The sequence below is a fragment of the Pristis pectinata genome, chromosome 3, assembly GCF_009764475.1.
Source record: "Pristis pectinata isolate sPriPec2 chromosome 3, sPriPec2.1.pri, whole genome shotgun sequence".
Lineage (NCBI taxonomy): Eukaryota > Metazoa > Chordata > Chondrichthyes > Rhinopristiformes > Pristidae > Pristis > Pristis pectinata.
This window is the reverse complement of record NC_067407.1, coordinates 9,219,353-9,241,020: the sequence shown is the minus strand read 5'-3', so window position 1 is coordinate 9,241,020 and position 21,668 is coordinate 9,219,353. Positions and strand designations below refer to the sequence as shown.

General features: G+C 43.2%; 1 protein-coding gene across 4 annotated transcripts in view; it reads right to left on the bottom strand.

The window, feature by feature from the left end:
- Nucleotides 1–21,275, bottom strand: part of usp33 (ubiquitin specific peptidase 33) — a 76,196-nt gene extending 54,921 nt beyond the window's left edge. For 3 of the 4 annotated variants that reach the window (XR_007955992.1, XR_007955993.1, XM_052011911.1), the window contains exons 1-9: nt 20,868–21,275; nt 11,595–11,690; nt 10,148–10,268; nt 8,655–8,708; nt 8,507–8,569; nt 3,367–3,507; nt 2,073–2,166; nt 1,819–1,888; nt 366–479 (exon numbers count right to left, since the gene is read on the bottom strand). Coding sequence is in view for 2 of the 4 variants with exons in the window: in XM_052011911.1 (XP_051867871.1) it covers nt 366–479; nt 1,819–1,888; nt 2,073–2,166; nt 3,367–3,507; nt 8,507–8,569; nt 8,655–8,708; nt 10,148–10,225 (614 nt within the window). In the remaining 2 variants the exon portion in view is untranslated. Of the gene's footprint in view, nt 1–365; nt 480–1,818; nt 1,889–2,072; nt 2,167–3,366; nt 3,508–8,506; nt 8,570–8,654; nt 8,709–10,147; nt 10,269–11,594; nt 11,691–11,796; nt 11,898–20,867 lie in introns of those variants that run through there. The other variant, XM_052011912.1, reaches the window with a different exon arrangement.
- Nucleotides 21,276–21,668: the final 393 nt, after the last annotated feature.

The window sequence follows — 21,668 nt, the reverse complement described above, 5'->3', positions numbered from 1 at the left end:
CCAGCCTGTTTCAAATGTTTTTCAACTGGTGGTGGCCAATTTACTGCATAAACATTTGCAAAGAATGCAGCAAAGAATGCACCTGGAGTATAACCGCTCACATAATGGTTATCTCAATCTGCTCAGCTTTCCAATCACTATTCATTCCCACCTCTGCTTGTCCTTTGAAGGGCATTTTGGAACCTTTTCTCAAAGCCACTACCTTATTACCACGTTCCCTTTCTCCTTCAAAAGATGCCAAGCCAAAAGAAAGTCCCTGTGCTGAACAGTATCTTCTTTTCCCGGCTAGAACGTGTTCCAAAATGATCTATCAGCTGCACATAGCAGCACAAAAAGCAGGAATGCACAACGGTCAAGCAGCTTACCGATTTTTGTGCCATATTTCTGCCATCAGCTTCTGGTAGCTTTTTGACAGAGCTGGTTTCTTGTCGGTCTGCACCAACCCTCCACACTCAAGGAAAAACAATGTTAAGGGTGGGCTAGGGAAGAAATAAAAGAAAGATGACATTGTATACAAATGACCTTTAACAGCAAAGCCCCAACTAATAACTACACTTACAAAATATCATTACCTTTAATCACAAGAACAGCAAGATCACAGAACATTACAGCACAGGAACAGGTTCTTTGGCCCACAATGTCTGTGCCAAACCTAACGCCAAATTAAACTAATTCCTCCTGCCTGCACAAGGTCCATATTCCTCCATATCCCTCTATGTTCATGTGCCCATCTAAAAGCTCTTATACACCACTTTCATACCTGCTTCCACCACCACCCCTGGGAGCACCTTCCAGGCATCTACCACTCTCTGTGTAAAAAAAAAACTTGGCCTGCACATCTCCTTTAAATTTTCCCCCTCTCACTTTAAAGCAATGCCCTCTAGTATTTGACATTTCTACCCTGGGAAAAGATTGACTGTCCATCCGATCTATGCCTATCATAACTTTATGAACTTCCATCAGGTTTCCCCTCAGCCTCAGATGCTTCCGAGAAAACAACATCTCTGATTCTCACTCCAAATAGATATTAATTGACATTTCTTTACTGAAGTTCCATCAAAATTTACTGGACTTCCTTACTAAACACAAGTGTTGAGAGAAGCTTCACGACAAGGGTTTCAACAGTTCAAGGAGCCAACCATCAGCTCCAGGACTGCATAATAACCTAAAGAATAAAAACATCCTTCACTAGTAATTTGACAGAAATGGCATTGCTTGGTCAAGTGTGTTCCTCAAAGAAACCATACAATTAACAATATAAAGCATAAAAAAAAGAAAATTAAGGTTTCACTTTGAAGAACTATAAATTGCAGCACAGAAAAGTATCTAACCTTCCCATCGTCCTCCGAACATGCTGACCCCCGTGAACCAAATGATTGTTCCTCAGAATGAAGGACAGCAGGAATATTCACCATTGGGGGAAAGTAAGTTTAGCTTTGCCCTATCCTCATTGGAATTTCAGACAACATTCTCATGCAGACCAGTCCAGAGCTGTGGTCACTTGCTAGGCTAGGAGAAATGGAGTCGAAATGCTCCCTCCCATGAAGCAGTTCCAATTGAAATCAGCTTGCTCAAAACAGACTGGGGATTGACGTTATAATCGGCCAATTTTTCACGTCTCATTTAGATACAGGTTTTAACCAAATGAGTGGAGCAATGACGGTAGTTTAAAAAAAAAGACAAAAATGATGTTTGGTACCTCAAAGAAGAAAAACTGAACTAAATTCCAATGGTAGGCTGTAATATTAATCCAAGGAAATGAATCGTGAATGAAATGTATTGGTAGTGCTTATAGAACTTGACAGAGCCTAGGCATACCAGTTGGAAAGGGCCTGAAGAGCAGCATTCAAATAGCAAGTGTTTCCGATGTTTTTCAAACCAGTGAGACCTGGAGAAACAACACAAGTTCAAAATCCACACCTTTTGAAATACAACATACATTTACATGAATAGATATGGAAGTTGGTGATTACTTCACCCAGTTTCACTTCAATGCGTGCTTTATATTTTTAAAACAACTGCTTTCATTTTCCCAGGCAGAGGAACAAAATCAGCCATTTTGAGCATCAGACCTCTCGTCTTGACGTCATCATATTCAGCTTCTGCATCCAGATAACTTCCCACTATCGTATTACGATCCTTCGGTGACTGCTCAGGAGATGACTCCTAGAATACATACGCACAGAAGGATATAAGCGAAGTCAAATACAACTTGGTCAATAGAATATCTATGTCTATAAGATGTGCATAGTTATGTGAATGCTCAATAAACCATTATTCTTTCAGCATTTCCATCATTATATCCTTTAGCATTTATCCATCTTATTTAAAGAACATATTAAAGTTTTACTTTCCCTTTTTACTTTAAATAGGTAAATTACATCTTTCTACACAAGATAATAAACTCATTGCAGCAATATTCATATAACCTTAAGAACCTCTTCTCCAACCAACTAAAAAAAATCTCAGCTGTCAACAACCCTGGGCATTGATCATTAAGTGTCAGAACCACGGAACGTCTGAACTGGCTGTATACTCGAATCTTCACCTCAGGGCACTACCCAACACCAAGGAGGAATCAAACCACTTGCAAACTCAAAAGGCTCATCAGGAAAGGTGCGTGACAGTCCAACTTACATGCAACAACAACACAGCTGTGGCTTTCCACATTCTTTGCACAGCATAAAACTCAGTTGCATTTCATTAATACCACCTTCTCAGAGCAGCTAGTGATATATCTCAACCACACTGCCCCACATACAGAGAACAGAGAATTTTGCTATAGCAGCCAGTATTGAATGAAAAGCTTTCACTTATTAATCTCATTACATTTATTGGTCAAATGTCTTAATGCAGTGTAGGACAAGTGTGGTTCAAGAGCTGTAGCCATCAACTTCTACAGAAGTTCTTTCAATCTCTGAAAATTTCTAATTGGTAATTGGTTTATTATTGTCACATGTACTGAGATATACTGAAAAGCTTTGTTTGCATGCCATCCATACAGATCATTCCATACATACATTGAGGTAGTACAAAAGGAACAGAATGCAGAATATAGTGTTACAGAGAAAATGCAGTGCAGGTAATCAAATAACGTGCAAGGACCACGACAACGTTGATTGAGGGATCAGGAATTCTCTGTTGGAGTCTCAGCAATAAGTTCACACGCATGAAACATGCTTTCTCACCCGTTTCCCCCTACCTTAATAATAAGACTACAAAGCATACTTCTGCAAAAACCCCAGTTTCAGTACAACTAACATTTACCGAGTTAGTGCACCAGGTATATTCCCTCCAGGTGCCGTAACAAAAACTAATGGTGCCTGGCTTTCACATACCTGTTCTATTATTTGAATGGAAACCTACCTGGCATTCAGGCACCTGAAGCATTCTCCCATTTTGCACTGGTGGAGGTCCAAGCTTCCGTTCCAAAAATACTTCTTTGCCACATGCGTAACACCAAACTCGCAGGGTGGTGAGGTTTACCGTAAGATTGTGCATGGTTTCCTAGATAAACAGGAGCAGTGAACTTTAGATTTGAAAAAGTCAAATTCTATATAAATGCCAAAATCCAATGTTGTTCTTTAAGCTGCCTCAGCAAGCAAAAATCTGTGGCCAAACACTGGGTCTACGAGAGGCCCGTGCACAATGAATCTGCACTTACAGCTGAGAAGCTTTCCCTTCTCCAGTTAAGGTGTGAATCCACTCCTGTCCACTTCTCCTGGCTCTCCTAACTTTCACTGCCCATTTGAAACAGTAATAGTAATCTCCCACTAGGTGGCCCAAGAGACTAGCTTCACTTGCCCCAAAACGGAATCCTGGCTCCCCAAAACTAATGTAGAGAAGTGAATAGATCTGACGACACGTTTCACCGAAAAGAGGGGGCATCTGCACAGACACAGGGCAGAGTGGTGTGGTGCTACGGCGAACAGTAACGTAGTGCTTAATTTACTGGACTTGCATGCATAGTTCAGGACCACAAGCGAAACACAGGTTAGAATCCTGCCATAGCAGCTAGGGAATTTAAATTCAGCTAATTAAATCAATCTGGAATTTAAAAAAAACACCAATCACATTAATGTAACCATAAAACTACCAGATTGTTGCAAAAAAAACCATCTGGTTCAGTAGTGTCCTTCAGTGAAAGAAATCTGCCACCCTTACCCTATCTGGCCTAGAGGGAATTCGAAACCCACTAACATGGTTCACAGTCTGCTCCACTCAGGGATGGACAATAAATGTCATCCATGTCCCATGGACAAATAAATAAGGTTTTTTTAACGTAGTGGAATTTACATAAAGAACCACTTATCATCAAACTTCAGTGCCATAACACTTGGTCTGTCAGTGATTGACAGAGAATTGGGTAAATATGGCATCAAAAGAACTTAACATCCCTCAAGGTACCAATATTCAGAAAAATACCTCAAAAGGGCTGCATTTTAAAAGGCACTTCCCATCACCTTGCTGTTAGGCTCGTTTTACTGACAAGCGAGCATGGTGATAAAATTACAATGTTTTGGAAATGGGGAGCTAGAAGTTTTGATCAACAGCATCAAGACAAACAAAAAAAAATGTTGAGCAAGGGTTCTCCACTTGCCTCAGAGTCACAAACTCGTGGGTTCAACTTTCACTTGCGACTTCAGTACCAGGATCTAGGCTGATGTTTTAGTGCAGTACTTAGGGGAGTGGTGCACTGTCAGTGATACAAATCCAAAGATCCTTGAAGGTGGCAGCGCAGATAGATAACATGGTTAAGAAGGCAGATGGGATATAGACTTTCATTAGCCAGAGCACCAAATACAAGAGCAGGGAGATTCTGCTCCAACTTTATAAAATGTTGGTCAAACCTCAGCTGGAGTACTGCGTGTAGTTGTGGTCACCACACTAAAGGAAGGATACAATAGCAGTGGAGAGGTTGCAGAGAAGATTCAGCAGGATGTTGCCTGGGATGGAGCGTTTCATTTATGAGGAGAAAATGGAGAGGCCAGACCTGTTTTCCCCAGAGTGGAGGAGGTTAAGAGGGGATACACTGAGGTGTTTAAAATCGATTGGGTAGATTGCTTGAAACTATTCTCCATATCAGAGGTAGATAAAACAAGAGGACATAGATTTAGAGTAAGAGGGAAGAGATTTAGAGGGGATCTGAGGGGGACCTTTCTTTACCCAGAGAGTGGCAAGTACATGGAATACACTGCCTGAGAGTGTAGAAGCAAAATTGTTGACAGCACTTAAGAAGTGTCCAAACAAGCACTTGAATCACCTCGGCATAGAAGGCTATGGGCTGTGCTGGAAGATAGGATTAACATTGATGGGTGCCCACTTGGCATGGACATGGTGGGCCGAATGGCCTGATTCCCTACTCTATGACCATCTTTTAGATGATGTGCTAAACCAAGGGCCTACTCTCTCAGCTGAACTTATGATCCCATTGGATTTTTTCCAAAGAACAAGCATGGAGTTCTCTACGTCCTGTCCAACATTTATCCTTCACACATCAGCAGTAAAGTAGACCATCCAATCTTTACCAACAAACAATCTGCTGGAGGAAAACAGCAGATTGAGTAGCATCTGTGGGAGAAAAGGAATTGTCGACTTTTTGGGTCGAAACCCTACATCAGGACCTGATTGAGGGTTTCAACCCGAAACGTCGACAATTCTTTCCCTCCCACAGATGCTGCTCAATCCACTGAGTTCCTGCAGCAGATTGTTTGTTGCCCCAGATTCCAGCATCTTGCAGTCTCTTGTGCCTCCAATCCTTATCTCTTGCTGTCTGTGAGACCCTACAGAGCAGAAACCAGCTAGCACATTTAGATGATTCGTAAATCCACACCGCACTAGTGACTACAAAAGGTGTCTCAGTAGCTGTAAAGTGCTTTCAAACATCCTGAAGTCATGAAAGTCTGTGACCTGAAACATTAGCAGTTCCTCTCCCCAACTGCTTGACCTGCTGAGTATTTTGAGCATTTTCTGGTTTTATTTCACAACTCCAGCATCCACAGGATTTGGCTTTTGGGAATGTTAGGACTGTTCCTATGGGGAACAGAGAAACTAGAGGACACAAGGAGAAAATTTTAATTGTCAAGATAAGGAATACTATCAGAAAGGCTGACAAAGCTGATTTCATAAACAATGGTGGACAGGTACCCAAGGATAATGCAGGGATCTGGGGGTAAACAAATCCACTCTGCAAAGGAGACAAATGCGAAAACCAAATAGGAAATAGAAACAGTAAATGCAGGAGACACAAGAGATTCTGCAGATGCTGGAATCAGGAGCAACACACACAAAATGCTGGAGGAACTCAGCAGGTCAGGCAGCATCTATGGAGGGAAACGAACAGTCGACCTTTTGGGTCGAGACCCTTCATCAGGTGTCCTGTTTATTTCCCTCTGTAAATGTTTATTTCCCTCCATAGATGCTGCCTGACCTGCTGAGTTCCTCCAGCATTTTGTGTGCGTTGCTGCAGGGCAGGCAGCATTTCTCGAAAGAGGACAGTTAACATTTCAGGTCAATGACCTTCATCAGAATTGGGAAAAATGAGGGAAAAAAAGTATGCTTTAAGTTGCGAAGGGAGGAAGGAGCAGAGAGAATAGAGTCTGTGGCACTCCAAGTGTCAGACCAAGGTTGTCCAAGTGACACCTGCTACTGATGCCTTCTGAGAAAAGATGATGAATACTTCTTAATCATAAGACACAGGAGCAGAATTGGGCCATTCAGCCCATCAAGTCTGCTCTGCCATTCAATCATGGCTGCTTTTTTTCAACCCCATTCTCCTGCCTTCTTCCCAGAACCCTTAACCTCCTTACCAATTAAGAACCTACCAATCCCTCCCTTAAATACACCAAATGACTTGGCCTCCACAGCCCTCTGTGGCAATGAATTCCACAGATTCACCACCCTCTGGCTGAAGAAATTCATCCTCATCTCAGTTTTATAGGGACATCCCTTTATTCTAAGGGTGTGCCCTCAGATCCTAAACTCTCCTACTAATGGATACATCTCCTTGTCCACTCTATCCAAGCCTTCCATACCTGAAGTGTCTGGAGGAATGCAAACAGTGGGAGATGAATGGGACACCAGAGAGGAAGAAATGCTGGAACTGTGAGATGCAGAGCATAACAGTTGCTGAAAATAAGAAATAAGAAGAGGGTGCTAGAAATACTTAACAGATCTGGTAGTTTTTTTCTCTCTCTCTATTGATACTAAGTTAATGTTACATGTAACATTAGATTAGCCTTTTCTGTTTGTGTCAGTTCTAGTTATCTGAAATTGTTGAATTCAATATTGATTACTGAACAGAAAATGGAGGCTTCCTAAGCTTGTGTTGGCCAAAGACAGTTTAGAATGGGAGTGAGATAGAAAATTAGTGGAAGGCAACTGAAAGCTCAGAGTCACCCTTGTGAACTGAACTGAGGTGTGTTGCAAGGTGGTTAGTCAATCCACTTGTGGTTTCTCTAAAGGAGACTGCTCCAAATAAGTCCCATACAAGCTCCAGGAACAGTGCTCCATTTCCTGTCTGGATATGTTGAGGTCTTCCATAATGAATTCAACAATTTCAAATAACAAACCTCCCATATGTGGCCAGCTCTGATGCAAGGTCATCCCCCTGTAACATCAACTCACTTTTTCCTCTCTCCAAAGATGCTGACCGATCTGCTGACTATTTCCAGCATTCTCTTTTTATTTCATAGTTCCAGCAGCTGTTGTGTTCTGCAAATCATGGTTCTAGTTTTTGTTTCTCTCTGCTATTCCCCTTCATCTCCCTCCATTTACAGCCCTCCAGACAGATCAGTTTTGATTAATAAGTGTTCATCATCCTGTCTTAGACAGCAGCATGCATCACCTGGTCAATCTTGGTACCTGTCCTGTCACAGACTTCATTTCTGTTCTCTCTGTCCCTCCACCTCTTTGAAACCTAAAAGATGCATTTTTTTTTACACTTTTGCAATTTTGATGAAATGTAATTGATCTGAATCATTAAGTTTCTCTCTCCATATGTGCCACCTGAACTGCTGAGTTTCTCCAAAATTTTCTGCTTTTATTTTAAACCAAATGAGATCTTCTGCTGCAGCAAGTTTTCATGATTCAATAAACCTACCACAGAATACACAATGAAGTGCAAAACCTCCTAGAAATTTAAAAATTCCCTGGAAGATGTGCTGTAAAACTACATCTTTCAACTTATAACCTTGTGAGGGCCTTTCATAAATAGATTAATCTTTACATTTTGGTTTCCCTGCCCTCATCAATGGATCCTAAAATGACATACCACCCTTTGAGGAACTTTCTGGTATCTTAGACAATATTTATCTCTCACCAATATTTCTTAAGAGACATTATCTAGTCATTCATCACCACTGTTTCCAGAAGTTAACAAACTGTGTATCACACTTGCTATATTCCAATAGCAACTTCAGTGGTTGTTACATTCTTTGTGACAATTTATTAATGTGAAAAGCTGCTGCTTGAATGCAAGGTCTTTTCAATAAAGATCCACACCTACCTGGGAATGGATAGTGCTGTGATCTGAATGGGATTCTCCACATCCAACATAGGGACAGCCATTCTGTTGCAAGGGGAAGAAGCCGAGAAGTCAGAGCGTGGAGTCTTTAATGCAACTAATCTCAACCACAGACCATACATCTGCTTACCTCCAAGCATGCCCAGAGGTTCGGGCCTCCAACTTTGCAGTCTTGACAAGTGCCCTACCGAGAATAAAAATAGTATCAGTTAATACAACAGAAAGAGGGAAGTAAATCCTAATTCTTTGTGCTAAAGATCAATTTGAGTTTCCATTTACAGTGGTGGTGTACGTCGTGGGTATTTTCAACCTGCTCTTAACATGGTTTTCTCTGTTGCTCACTTATGCTTCCTTATTCTATCTTTGGCCTCAAAAGAGAGGCGCAATTTTCTTTCCATCTCACAACCTTCAGAGTTTTAAGAAACTAGATGGTGATGAGGGAGGATTGGGATGGGGAAATGGAGTGATGACCTAATTACAACTTACTGATTCAAATCATCCCTTACTATTCTTGAGTTAAGTCTTGGTCCAGAACTTTGCTTACCTAAAGATATAAAGCCATATTAATGACTCTGGAGCTCCAAATCACTGTGCCACGGCCTGCCATGATGCCAGTTTTAAGAGTATGATGACTATGCAAACATCCCTTGCTGAAAATAAATTATTAACTCCTAGATTTCCTCCTGTTCAGCAAAGAGATCGAATAGTGTTAAAAAATGCCGAACTGTGTTAATTTATAGTCCCCATCTCCAAGTCTCACTCATCGCCTTGAGCATAAAATCTAAGCATGCATTCAGTACACTTGAGCGTACGCTATCCTGCTGGAAGTGCTGTCTTTTACACGAATTGCCATTCCAAGGCCTTGTTTAGCCTTCTGCCTGGGTGTAATAGATGGCACAATTGAAATGAAAGCCAAGAGTTTTACAATGTCCCAGCCAACTTTCAGCTTTCATCTGACAGTTCTAACACATATTATCTGGTTACAATCATCGCTGTTTTGTGGCAATATGCAGTGAAAAATTTGACCACTGTGTTTCCAACACTACAAAAGGCACCACACTTCAAATGTCCTCTGTTGCTGTTGAAGCATTTGTGGATGTGAAAGGCCCCACATAAATGCAATTTCCTCCTTGCCTTTTATTTCAACAGAAGTGTTTGAAAAAGGAATCATAGAGACCCCCCACTCAGTGCACAAGAAACACATTCACCCCAATTTAATTTCAACCTGTTGAATATATTAATTATTTTTGCTTGTGTTAAATTCTCGCTTACTGCAAATAAATTCAGGATGCTGTACTGGTGTTTTCTTAAAATTAAAAACATAATCTAGGCACAAACTTACTATTGATAGTCAGAGAAATTTTCCTACAAGTTGCTGGGGTGGTGACATTGCCTACATTACTCACAAGCATTGATCAGTGAACTCCAGAGTGTAGGAATATATTAAGTCAGAATAGAACAGCCCATCCAAATGACACATTGGAAAAGGAGTGAAGTTGACTGGGTGACACCAAGTGGTCCACATCTTCAAGAGGAGCAGGTATCATTTGCAATGGAAAACTACATTGAACAGAAATGTGATAATTACTCTCTAACAGGAAATTAATAAAGGGTGCGACTTACATGAGACTTCTCAATCAGTTCATCTTTCGTCACCTCGCCCACTGATTCCAAGTGAATGCAATCACTGAGATGCGACATCTTCACAGCAATACCTTCTTGCAACCTTTGGACACTGCACTACCTACACAACAGTGAGAACAGCTGTAGGTAAGGGGACTGTGCTATTTTGAGAAAGATGCAGCAACCTTCTGCAAAACAGTAGCAACAATTCAAACAAAACAGATTTTCTCAAGACTGAAGTAATTGCACATCAACTCACAGCCAGCCTACCTAGTAGTGGAAGACAACCTTCTGGAGTTTATAAAAAGATCAAAAAAAATGCACAAATATTCCTACAGTGTTCAGGATATTGTGCTTTTTGCACTAATTTAGCCAATGAAATACCATTTACGTTTTTTTAAATGTCATACTAAGCCAAAACATAATGCACATTATAATTTCAATGCGCATTTTTAGCTGCAGCTTAGGTGTTTTTATAATACTTTGTTCCAATTCTGGATTTGCACTTTCATATTAGATTGAAGCAGAAACCAGGGAATTCTAAAGAAGTAGTGAAAATCTGAGTCATCTTACTTCACCTTCATTACTGTCACCAAATGTTATCAAGTACTGACTAATTTAACAGTTGGATCTAGCTTAGTGATAGGAGGTAGAGGTGATGGCCAAGAGATGATTTTGTGACTGTAAGCCTGTGACAGTGACATTCTGCAGGGATCAGTACAGGGATCCTTATTGTATGTTATATGGATTCATGATCCAGATATGAATGCAAGAAATATAATTAGTAAGTGCACAGAAGACACAGAAATTGTTGATGCTGTTGAAAGCAAGGCAAGTAGCCTTTGGCTACAGAACAATATTTATAAATTGGTAAAATGGCCAGAACAATAGCAGATGGAAGTTAATCCTGAAAAATGCAATGTGGTGCATTTTGGGAGGACTAATAACACTAGGCTATAGAGAATGAATTGTCGGACTCTAGGAAGTACTGAGACCTTGGTGTACACGTCCAATGATCCATGAAGGCAGCAGTACACATAGGTAAGTTGGTTAAGAAAGCATACAGGATACTTGTATTCTGTGCCCTGGCTGATGAAGGCAAGAACATGGAGGTTATTGGACAACTACGTATATAAAACATTAGCAAGGGGAAGGAGATTTAGAGGAGATTTGAGAAAGAATTTTGTCACCCAGAAACTGAAATCTGGAATGAGCTGCCTGACGGATGTTTGAGACAGGTACTAATAACATTTAATTAGGTAGATGAGCACTTAAAATGCATGGCATAGAAGACTACGGGCAAAATGCTGGGAAATGGGTTAGCATAGATAGGTACTTGATAACTGGCACAGATACAATGGGCTTGTTTCCATGCTGTATAACTATGGGGAGGAAGCAAGAATATTCTAATCATTCTACTTGGAGGCAATGAAGCCAAGAAGCTCACCAGGTCCTGGAAGCAAGGTGGTTCTGGTACGTGAAAGGAGACAAGCCACAGTCTATCAAGGGTATGAAGACCAGCACAGGGATTGAAGGAATATAGCTTTGAAGAAATGAAAACAGAAAACTGTCAAAAACCAACAGCTGAAGGAACGCATTTAATTCCATCCCGCCAACACCTTGTTTCACATGGCCTGAGCTTCCCTCACCTGCTGATGTTTGGGGGCTTAACTCCAACACCAGAGGACTGTGCAACCTTGACTGGCTCTCCAGGATCAATTTACCAGTAGTATATATCTTCAACCAAGTCCTTAAACCGTTTGTCAATGAGATGGAAGCAACGGAAAGTTGTAATGTTAAACCAGTGAACTTGTATTAAAAGCAGCATGATGACGTACACAGGGTCTTTTTGCTTCCAAACTGATTTTGTGAAATCTAATACTTCTGAAACACTGCTGTTACAACTCTTTTCAAACCCACCTGTTCTCATAAACTTCCTGGATAAGTAAATACAAAAGTGCCCTTCAAGTTCAAAGTTTATTGTCATAGGCATACATACACAGGACATTAATATCATGAAAATTTGCTCTTAGCAGCAGCAGCACAGTACATTACAAACATAAGTTAACAGACATAAATTATACACAACTTACATATGCATAAAATAAATATAATGACACCAATGCAAGTTGAGAGAAACAAAATATAGTAGAAATATAGATACAAATTAATATTCATATTAGAAATTAAGGACTCAGAACAGGGTTTTGCTGTGAAGATATCACACCTTCCACTTTCTTGGCTGACATCAATTCCTCAGCCTATAACAGTAACTAATTAACATGTCAGTTATCAACTTCTCTGTCTTAAGGATCTAACTCATTATAGATGGAACACTTGGCTAATTGTAGTAACTATACTTCAAAGGCAGTAATATAATGTTTAATACTAGTACAAATGTGACAATGTATTTCTTTCCTTCACTGGTAAAAATCTACTCTTATACTAACTCCTAGAACATCCTCCACACTGGAGACCTTTTTAATGATTCTAATCAGAGAACAAGGTCAAAACACGATTAGAGCTTAAGTGTCAATACGACAAACAGATCTCTACAATTATTAATAATATGTTGATTGAATTTGATGCTTGCAGTCCAAAGCCTTGATAAATCTACAATAATGGCACTGCAATTGTTAAGCCACTGTGTAATGCTGTGAAATGAACGGCTTCCTCTTCAGGCTGTGAACTGAGCAACAGAGACTACAGGACGCCAGGTTTGCTTCCTGGCCTACAAAGGCGGGCTTTCCAATATGGATTGCTACTGACCAAACTGTCAACCATCTGCCATGACAAGCCAGCTCACTGCCCTGGCTTGCCCACAAGGTGAAGCCGAAGGCATGCAGTTACCCAAGAAACTATATTCGATCATGACTCAGTAGAGTCAGACATGGGAGGAAAATTAACAACACATTGCTAATCATCATCACAAACTACAGTAGCATCAGTTTATCAACAACATTCCCAGAGATCAGTCCTTCTTGGAATTTTCCCCTTCCCAAGCTGCCAAACTTCTATTTCACATACTCCAATTTCCTCCTTTAAAGTTTTCAATTGTGTAAAGCATATTTTGGAGAAAAGAATCCTATAACTTCTTACCTAACACCACCACCCAACAAGATGACTTCACCACATGAACCACAGCAGTTTAAGAAGAAAGCTCACAACCATATTCTCAAGGGCAACCAAGGAGATGCCAGCAATGTCCACATCCGTAAAAATTAACATCTCCTGTGAAACCTTCACTCATCAACCTTTGTTGTGACTTGCACTGTGAGCTTCATGTCTTTTCCCTGGTTTCTCCTGACAAGGGAAGCTCCAAAATGAAGGAATACTCCAGCACATTGAAGACACATTGTCGCATCCAATCCGCACTTCTAGCTGCTGATGACAACAGCAACACTGATCAGCAGTGCCGAGGATTAGGTTTCCAGATCGCTGCAAGCAAATTCCAAGTTTCGGATAATTGCTGACAAGCTAAGCTTATGTCATTTAGAACACAGGCAAAACCATAATTATAAAATGAAATTCGGAATACAAGAATTCCTAAACAGAAAAAAAGATTAGGATCTATTTGGTACATCTTTGCCCATCCTGCCAATTGTAAGAAACAACACAAGTACTGGAGACACAAGAGACTGCAGATGCTGGAATAAGGAGCAATAAACCATCTGCTGGAGGCGCTCAGCAGGTCGAGCAGCACTGATGCAGGGTTTCAACCCGAATCCTTCCCCCTCCCTATAGATGCTGCTTGGCCGCTTAGTTCCTCCAGCAGATTGTTTGTTGCACAATACAAGTACTGTTGATTGCTGCAGTTACACAATCTAATAATCAATCAATCACAGATCCAGATGCGAGCAGGGAAAACCCTGGTAGAGAAGAACTTGGGGAACCAAAGATTCTAATGTTTTCATTTTTCAGTCCCTTGGCATCATTGACAAGGCCAGCATTTATCACTTCTCCTTAATTGTCCTTGAGATCATGGTAGTGAGCCGCTGCCTTAACAAGCTGCGGGGTCTCTGGTGAAGGCCCTTGTATGATGTCGTGGGGCAGGGAGTTCCAGGATCAGTCTTTAACTGGGGGAAAGTCTATAACTGGGGGAGGGGGAATTATGATGCTATTAGGCAGGAACTTGGGAGAGTAAATTAGGAACATATGTTCTTGGGGAGGTGCACAGCGGAAATATGAGGTTGTTTAAGGAATACTTGCATGGGGCACTGGATCAGTGTGTCCAATTAAGGCAGGGTAAGGATGGTAGAGTGAAGGAACCGTGGTTGACACGAGATGCAGAATATAGTCAAGAGGAAGAAAGAAGCTTACCTAAGCTTTAGAAAGCATGGATCAGACAGGGCTCTGGAGAGTTACAAGGTAGCCAGGAGGGAGCTTAAGAATGGACTTAGGAGAGCTAGAAGGGGGCATGAGAAGTTCTTGGTGAGTAGGATCATGGAAAACCCCAAGGCATTCAACACAGATGTGAAGAATAAGAGGATGACTAGAGTGAGGGTAGGACTGATCCAGGATAAAAGAGGAAACGTGCCTGGAGTCGGAAGAGATAGGGGAGGTCCTTAATGAATGCTTTGCTTTGGTATTCACCAGAGAGAGAGACCTTGACGTTTGTGAGGATGGCGTACGACAGACTGATATGCTAGGGCATGTTGACGTGAGGAAAGAGGATGTGCTGGAACTATTGAAAAACATTAGGATAGATAAATCACTGGGGCCAGACGGGATATACCCAAGGTCATTATGGGAAGTGAGGGAAGTGATTGCTGTGCCTTTGGCGACGATCTTTGCATCCTCACTGGCCACAGGAGTAGTGCCAGATGATTGGAAGGTGGCAAATGTTGTTCCTTTGTTTAAGAAAGGAAGGAGGGATAACCCTGGGAATTACAGACCAGTGAGTCTTACTTCAGTGGTGTGCAAATTACTGGAGTTCTTAGGGACAGAATTTATGGGCATTTAGAGAAGCATAGGCTGATTAGGGATAGTCAACATGGCTTTGGAGAGGGGCAGGTCATGCCTCACGAGGCTGATTGAATTCTTTGAGGATGTGACAAAGCACATTGATGAAGGTAGAGCAGTGGATGTGGTGTACATGGATTTTAGTAAGGCATTTGATAAGGTTCCTCATGGAAGGCTTATTCAGAAAGTCAGGAGGCATGGGATCCAGGGAAGCTTGGCTGTGTGGATTCAGAACTGGCTCGCCCATAGAAGACAGAGGGTGGTTGTAGATGGAGCACATTCTGCCTGGAGGTCGGTGACGAGTGGTGTTCCGCAGGGATCTGTTCTGGGACCCCTGCTCTTTGTGATTTTTATAAATAACTTGGATGAGGATGTGGAAGGGTGGGTTAGTAAGCTTGCTGATAATACAAAGGTTGGTGATGTTGTGGATAGTGTAGAAGGTTGCTGGAGATTACAAGACATCGATAGAATGCAGACCTGGGCTGAGAAGTGGCAGATGGAGTTCACCCTGGATAAGTGTGAAATGATATACTTCGGGAGATTCAATTTGAAGGCAGAATACAACGTTAATGGCAGGGCTCTTAGCAGTGTGGAGGAACAGAGGGATCTTGGGGTCCACATCCATAGATCCCTCAAGGTTGCCACGCAGGTCGATAGGGTTGTTAAGAAGGTGTATGGAGTGTTGGCCTTCATTAGTCAGGGTATTGAGTTCAAGAGCTGCGAGGTGATGCTGCAGCTCTATAGAACTCTGGTCAGACCACACTTGGAGTACTGTGTTCAGTTCTGGTCGCCTCATTATAGAAAGGATGTGGAAGCTTTAGAGAGGGTGCAGAGGAGATATACCAGGATGTTGCCTGGATTGGAGAGCATGTCTTATGAGGATAGGTTGAGCAAGCTAGGGGTTTTCTCTTTGGAGAGGAGGATGGGTGGTGACTTGATAAATAAGATAAGATTTCTTTATTAGTCACATGTACATCAAAACACACAGTGAAATACATCTTTTGCGTAGTGATTTGGGGGGGCAGCCCGCAAGTGTCGCCACGTTTCCGGCGCCAACATAGCATGCCCATAACTTCCTAACCTGCATGTCTTTTGGAATGTGGGAGGAAACCAGAGCACCCGGAGGAAACCCACACAGCCACGGGGAGAACGTACAAACTCCTTACAGACAGTGGCCGGATTTGAACCCAGGTCACTGGCGCTGTAAAGCATTATGCTAACCACTATGCTACCGTGCCTGTACAAGATGATAAGAGGCATAGATCGAGTGGACAGTCAGAGACATTTTCCCAGGACGACAATGGCTAACATGAGGGGACATAATTTTAAGGTGATTGGAGGAAGGTATAAGTGGGAATGTCAGAGGTAAGTTTTTTTTGTACACAGAGAGTGGTGGGTTTGTGGAACACACTGCCGGCAGAGGTTGTGGGGGCAGATACACTAGGGACATTTAAGAGACTCTTAGACACATGAATGATAGAGAAATGGAGGGCTATGTGGGAGAGAAGGGTTAGATAGATCTTAGAGCAGGATAAAATGTGGGCACAACATTGTGGGCCGAAGGGCCTGTACTGTGCTGTAACGTTCTATCATTTGTTAATTTTGCAGAAGCGGGCATTGCCAGCACCTCCTCCGTTGCCTCAAGATGGCTGTGAACTTTCTTCTTGATCTGCTGCGGCTCACACGATGAAGTAATCTCACTGGGCTGTAGTGTTAGGCAAGGAGTTAAAAAATTTTCTTACAAAAATTTGCTTTATACAACTGAACCATTTATATCAGTACATTCATATGTCACCATGCACAGTATTAATTTACATGCAAGATTCATGTTACAGTGGCCTAGTATCAACATATCCTTCACACCATTTCCTAACACTGGGGGCTTCATATACAAGTTGCACTGTAGTTACACATCCAGATAACTGAAAGCACTTGTCAAACTTGTGATCTCCATCACCCAGAAGGAAACAGACTGCAAGTGCATGAAAACTCTCTCAGCGGCATGTTCCCGGCAAGTTAAGTGACTTACTGACTTGGAAATATATTGCCGAACTTTCATCACCATTGGGCCTGAATCCCATGGTGTCAGTGTTGGAGGGAACGAATGCTTAGAGTGGCAGATGAGGTACCAATCACGTGGGCAGCTCTGTCCTGAATGATACTGAGCTTCCTGAGTGATGCTGGGGCTGAACTCATCCAGATAAGTGGAGAATATTCCATCTCGCTCCTGACTTGTGCCTTGGAAAGGTTTTACTGTCAGAAGGTACTGTCAGTCATTACAGAATACACAGCTTCTGACCAGCACTTGCAAAAACAGTATTTGAGTGTCCAGGCAAACCAGGATGCTGGAGAGGAGTTCAAGGGAAAATGGCTCTTTTGTTTGAGATGGTCATTGTTTGACACTTTTGTGGCTTGAGTTACTCGTCACTTGTCAGCACATGCCTGCACATTGTCTGGGTCTTAGACTAAGCAGATGTGGACTGCTTCATTTACTGAGGGGGTGAAAATGGAAATCACGTTGTGCAATCAGAGAGCACCCCCACTTCCAACACGATAGAAGGAAGGTAATTACTGAAGCAGCTGAAGGTGGCTGTTTGGACGAAGGCTCTGATGAAATCTGGAGCTGAGTGATCTTAGCAAAACCCAAAATGCGCATCATCTAGCAAATCATCGGTGAATAAACATTGCTTGGTAACACTGCTGATGAGACCTTCCATCATTTTGTGATGACTGAGTGTACCATGAATGGGCAATTGATAGTTAGCTAGATTGGATCTGTCCTGTTTTGTTTTTGAACAGGACGTACGTGGGCAATCTTCCACATTGTTGGGTAGATGCCAGTGTTGTAACTGAATTGGAACAACTTGGCAGTGGAGCTCAGGTCTTCAATACTACAACCAGGATGTTGTCTAGTCCCAAAATATTTGCTGCACCCTGTGCACTTCACCATTTATACTCCATGCGATTTCAACTAAAAACTGACATGTATAATGATGGGATTTAAGGCGGCCAAAATGGATCATTCACTCAGAACTTCTAGCTGAACATTCTGCGAACTGCTTCTTCAGAGTCTTCAACAATCACATGCTCTGCAATTGTTGAGGATGGGGACGTCCTTCAAACTTTCACCACTCTTTAGCTGGTTAAATGCTCATAACTAGATGTGATTTGTATCGATCAGTTGGTTGAGAGATTGTTTATCTTGGTCTATTGTATGTTATTATTCCAGTTTAGCATGTACTTAGTCTTGTGAAGCAACTTCACCAGAAAGGCACCCTTTTTTTTTAAAAAGGCTATGTCTGATGCTGCTCCTGGCATACCCTTCTCCAGTCCTTAATCAGGGTTGATTTATTGACTTGACAGTAATGCTGGAGTGAGAGATAGTCCACACCATGAAAATGCCAGACAGATGCAAATCCCGAAGTTGGAAGACATATTTCCTCCTGAAGTTCATCAGTGAACTAGAGGGGACTTCACCACAATCTAGTTTCCCTTCCCCACCCCCCCACCCCCCCATTTAAATTCTACAGTTGTACTTGGTGGGACTTGCACTCAAAATTACTAGCCTGGTAAATTACCACAACACCACCACTGCACCATAATCCATGACTCAAATTACTGAAATACTTTACCTTAAAATCCTATTTCAGACAGAAAGCTTCGACTTGCAACTGAACAAGTTTACCATCTCCCTCAGAAAGCCTGGTCATAGTTAGATCAATTGCTCACTGAAATACTGTCATATTAGTTTTTAATTTGCCACCATCTATCCCTTTAATTCTGTTACTGTCATCTGCTGGACATGGCTGGTCATAGTCAATATTACCCCAACACCTTAAGAATTCTAAACACATCATTAACAATTCAGCCCTCTCTTTACCAGGGAGAATATTCTACATTCAATTCAATAGTTGTGTTTCCTATCCAAAAGAACTTTCACAAAAAGGGAATGCAACAATGCCTTGAGAAAGAGACTGATTAAGCCAAGTTACTCAAGGATTCAAAAGCACGTATTCCACAGGAGAGTGTGGCAGAGATGCAATAGCGGGATAGTTGGAGGAGGGGGGGTGGTTGGGGGGGGTGGTGAAGCGACTGAAGAATGAGGTGGGGGGGGGGGAGGGGACTTTGACTATGACGTGAGGAGGAGCAGTGAATAGAAGCAACAGCTCACTCGACTCCACTATTCAATAAGATCATGCCTAAATTATTCTTACCCTCAACACTACTTTCTCACTCTCTCCCACACCCCTCAAATCCCTTGTTGTTCAAATATCTGTCAATCTCTGCCCTGAATACATTCAATGACTCACTCCCACAGTTCTCTGGAGAATTCCAAGGATTCACAACCGAATAAATTTTTCCTCATCTACATTCAAAATAGGCAAACCCCTATTGGAAAACCACATTCCCTAGTTCTGGATACATCAACCAAGGTAAAACATCTTCTCAGCAACATCCCAGTTAAACCTTCTTAGAATCTTACATTTCAATAAGATCATCTGTCATTCTTTTAAACTCCAATAAGAAGGCTCAAATATATATACATACACACACATACACACACATACATACACACATCAACACAGTAAACCATCTCTGTGGTATCCCAATGTAAACCTATACATTGGAGTACTTCAGGTGAAGTCTCATTCGTACCCTGTAAAAGTCACGTCAAACTCCCCCCATTTTAAGCTCCATACCCCTTAAAATAAAGTCCAATGTTCCATTAGTTTAATTGCTTGCTCACATTTTGCGTGTCATGTCGGATCCTCAGATCCCTTTGTACCCTTTGTATTGCAACATCTTGCGGTTTTACTCAGTTTAAATGATTTGCTATCTTATTCTTCTTCCCAAGGTGGATAACCTCACATTTTTGCGCATTATACTCCACCTTTCATTTTCTTGCCCACTCACATAACCTATCCACATCCCTCTGCAGTCCCCTGATCCTCCTCGCTACTTGCTAACCCACCGATCTTTGTACTATCAGTAATTATGGGCGCAGTACACTATGCCTCTTTGCAGTTCTCAACATAGATTGCAAGTAGTTGAGGCCTCAGCACCAATCCCTACAGCACCTCACTGGTTACTGAATGTCAACCTAGAAAGCGATTCATTTACCCTGACTCTGCTCTTTCATGAGTGAGCCATTCCCCAATCCATGCCAACACATTGCCTCCAGCCCCAGACACTGAAGGGTAAGTGATGAGGCTAAAGTAGATGGTGATGTACAGAATAAGAACATCAATAAGGAAAGGGACAAGCCATTCAGCCCATCATGCATGCTCCCTCATTCCAAAAGATGATGGTTGACTTCCTACTTCAAAATCATTTTCCAACAATCGATGGTCACAAATCTATTGATCTGTTTTAAATGCAATCAAAGGCTGAGCTTTCACGCCGCTCTGGCGAGCAGAATTCCCGAGGGTGAAGGGGTGGTAACGGGGAGAGGACTGGGGGGAGGACAGGGGCTGTGGGGAGGGGAGGGGCCGTGGGGAGGGCAGGGTGCCTCCCAGCGCCGGTGCACTGGGTCTCGGTGTTAACGGGCCTACTCTCCTTCGCAAAAACCGCGGCACCGCCGCCCCTCCCGGGGGCCGGCCTACCGGGGCGCTCCTTCCCTGCGGCCTAACCATAGCCCGCGTCCTCCCCGGGGCGGCAGCCGCCACTGGTCCCCGGCCATCTGATACACTCAGGCCCGATGATACGGAGCACCAGTCCCAGTCCCGATCGCCCGCCCCCTGAGCCGGCTCTCACTCACCCGGTCACCGCTCGTCGACCTGTCGCCGTTCAAACTCCGCAATCCAGTCAGGACAACCACCCCGCCTCCGGCCGCGGCTGCCAATCACGCGTCGCCCCGCCTCCGGCCGCGGCTGCCAATCACGCGTCGCCCCGCCTCCGGCCGCGGCTGCCAATCACGCGTCGCCCCGCCTCCGACTGCGGCTACCAGCCACACTTCGTCTAGTCCCCGGCTGCGGCTGCCAATCACGCGTCGCCCCGCCTCCGGCCACGGCTGCCAATCACGCGTCGCCCCGCCTCCGGCCGCGGCTGCCAATCACGCGTCGCCCCGCCTCCGACTGCGGCTACCAGCCACACTTCGTCTAGTCCCCGGCTGCGGCTGCCAATCAGTCCTCGCCCAGCCACACGTCTCTCCTGCCAATCACAAATCGCCCGCCTCCGTCGCAGCTGCTAATTAAACATCGCCCCGCTGACCTCTGGGTCTGTCAATCACACCTCGTCCCACCTCCGGCCTCCACAGCCAATCACATATCAATCCCGACTCCTGCTACGCCTGCCAATCATATATCATCCCGCCTATAACGCATCTGCCATTCACAAACCTTCCGTCCCAAATCATAGAACACCCGCCTCTCGACGCGACTGCCAATCAAAGAACTCCAGCACTTCACAACAGCGCCTGCCAATCACAGTAATCCCGCCCCCGGCCGCGCCTGCCAATCACAATAACGCCTGCCCAGCTTCTCCTGCCAATCACAACGCACAGAACAGCCAGCCGCAGCCGAGTCTGTCATTGAGGCCCCGCCCCGCCTCCCTGCCACCA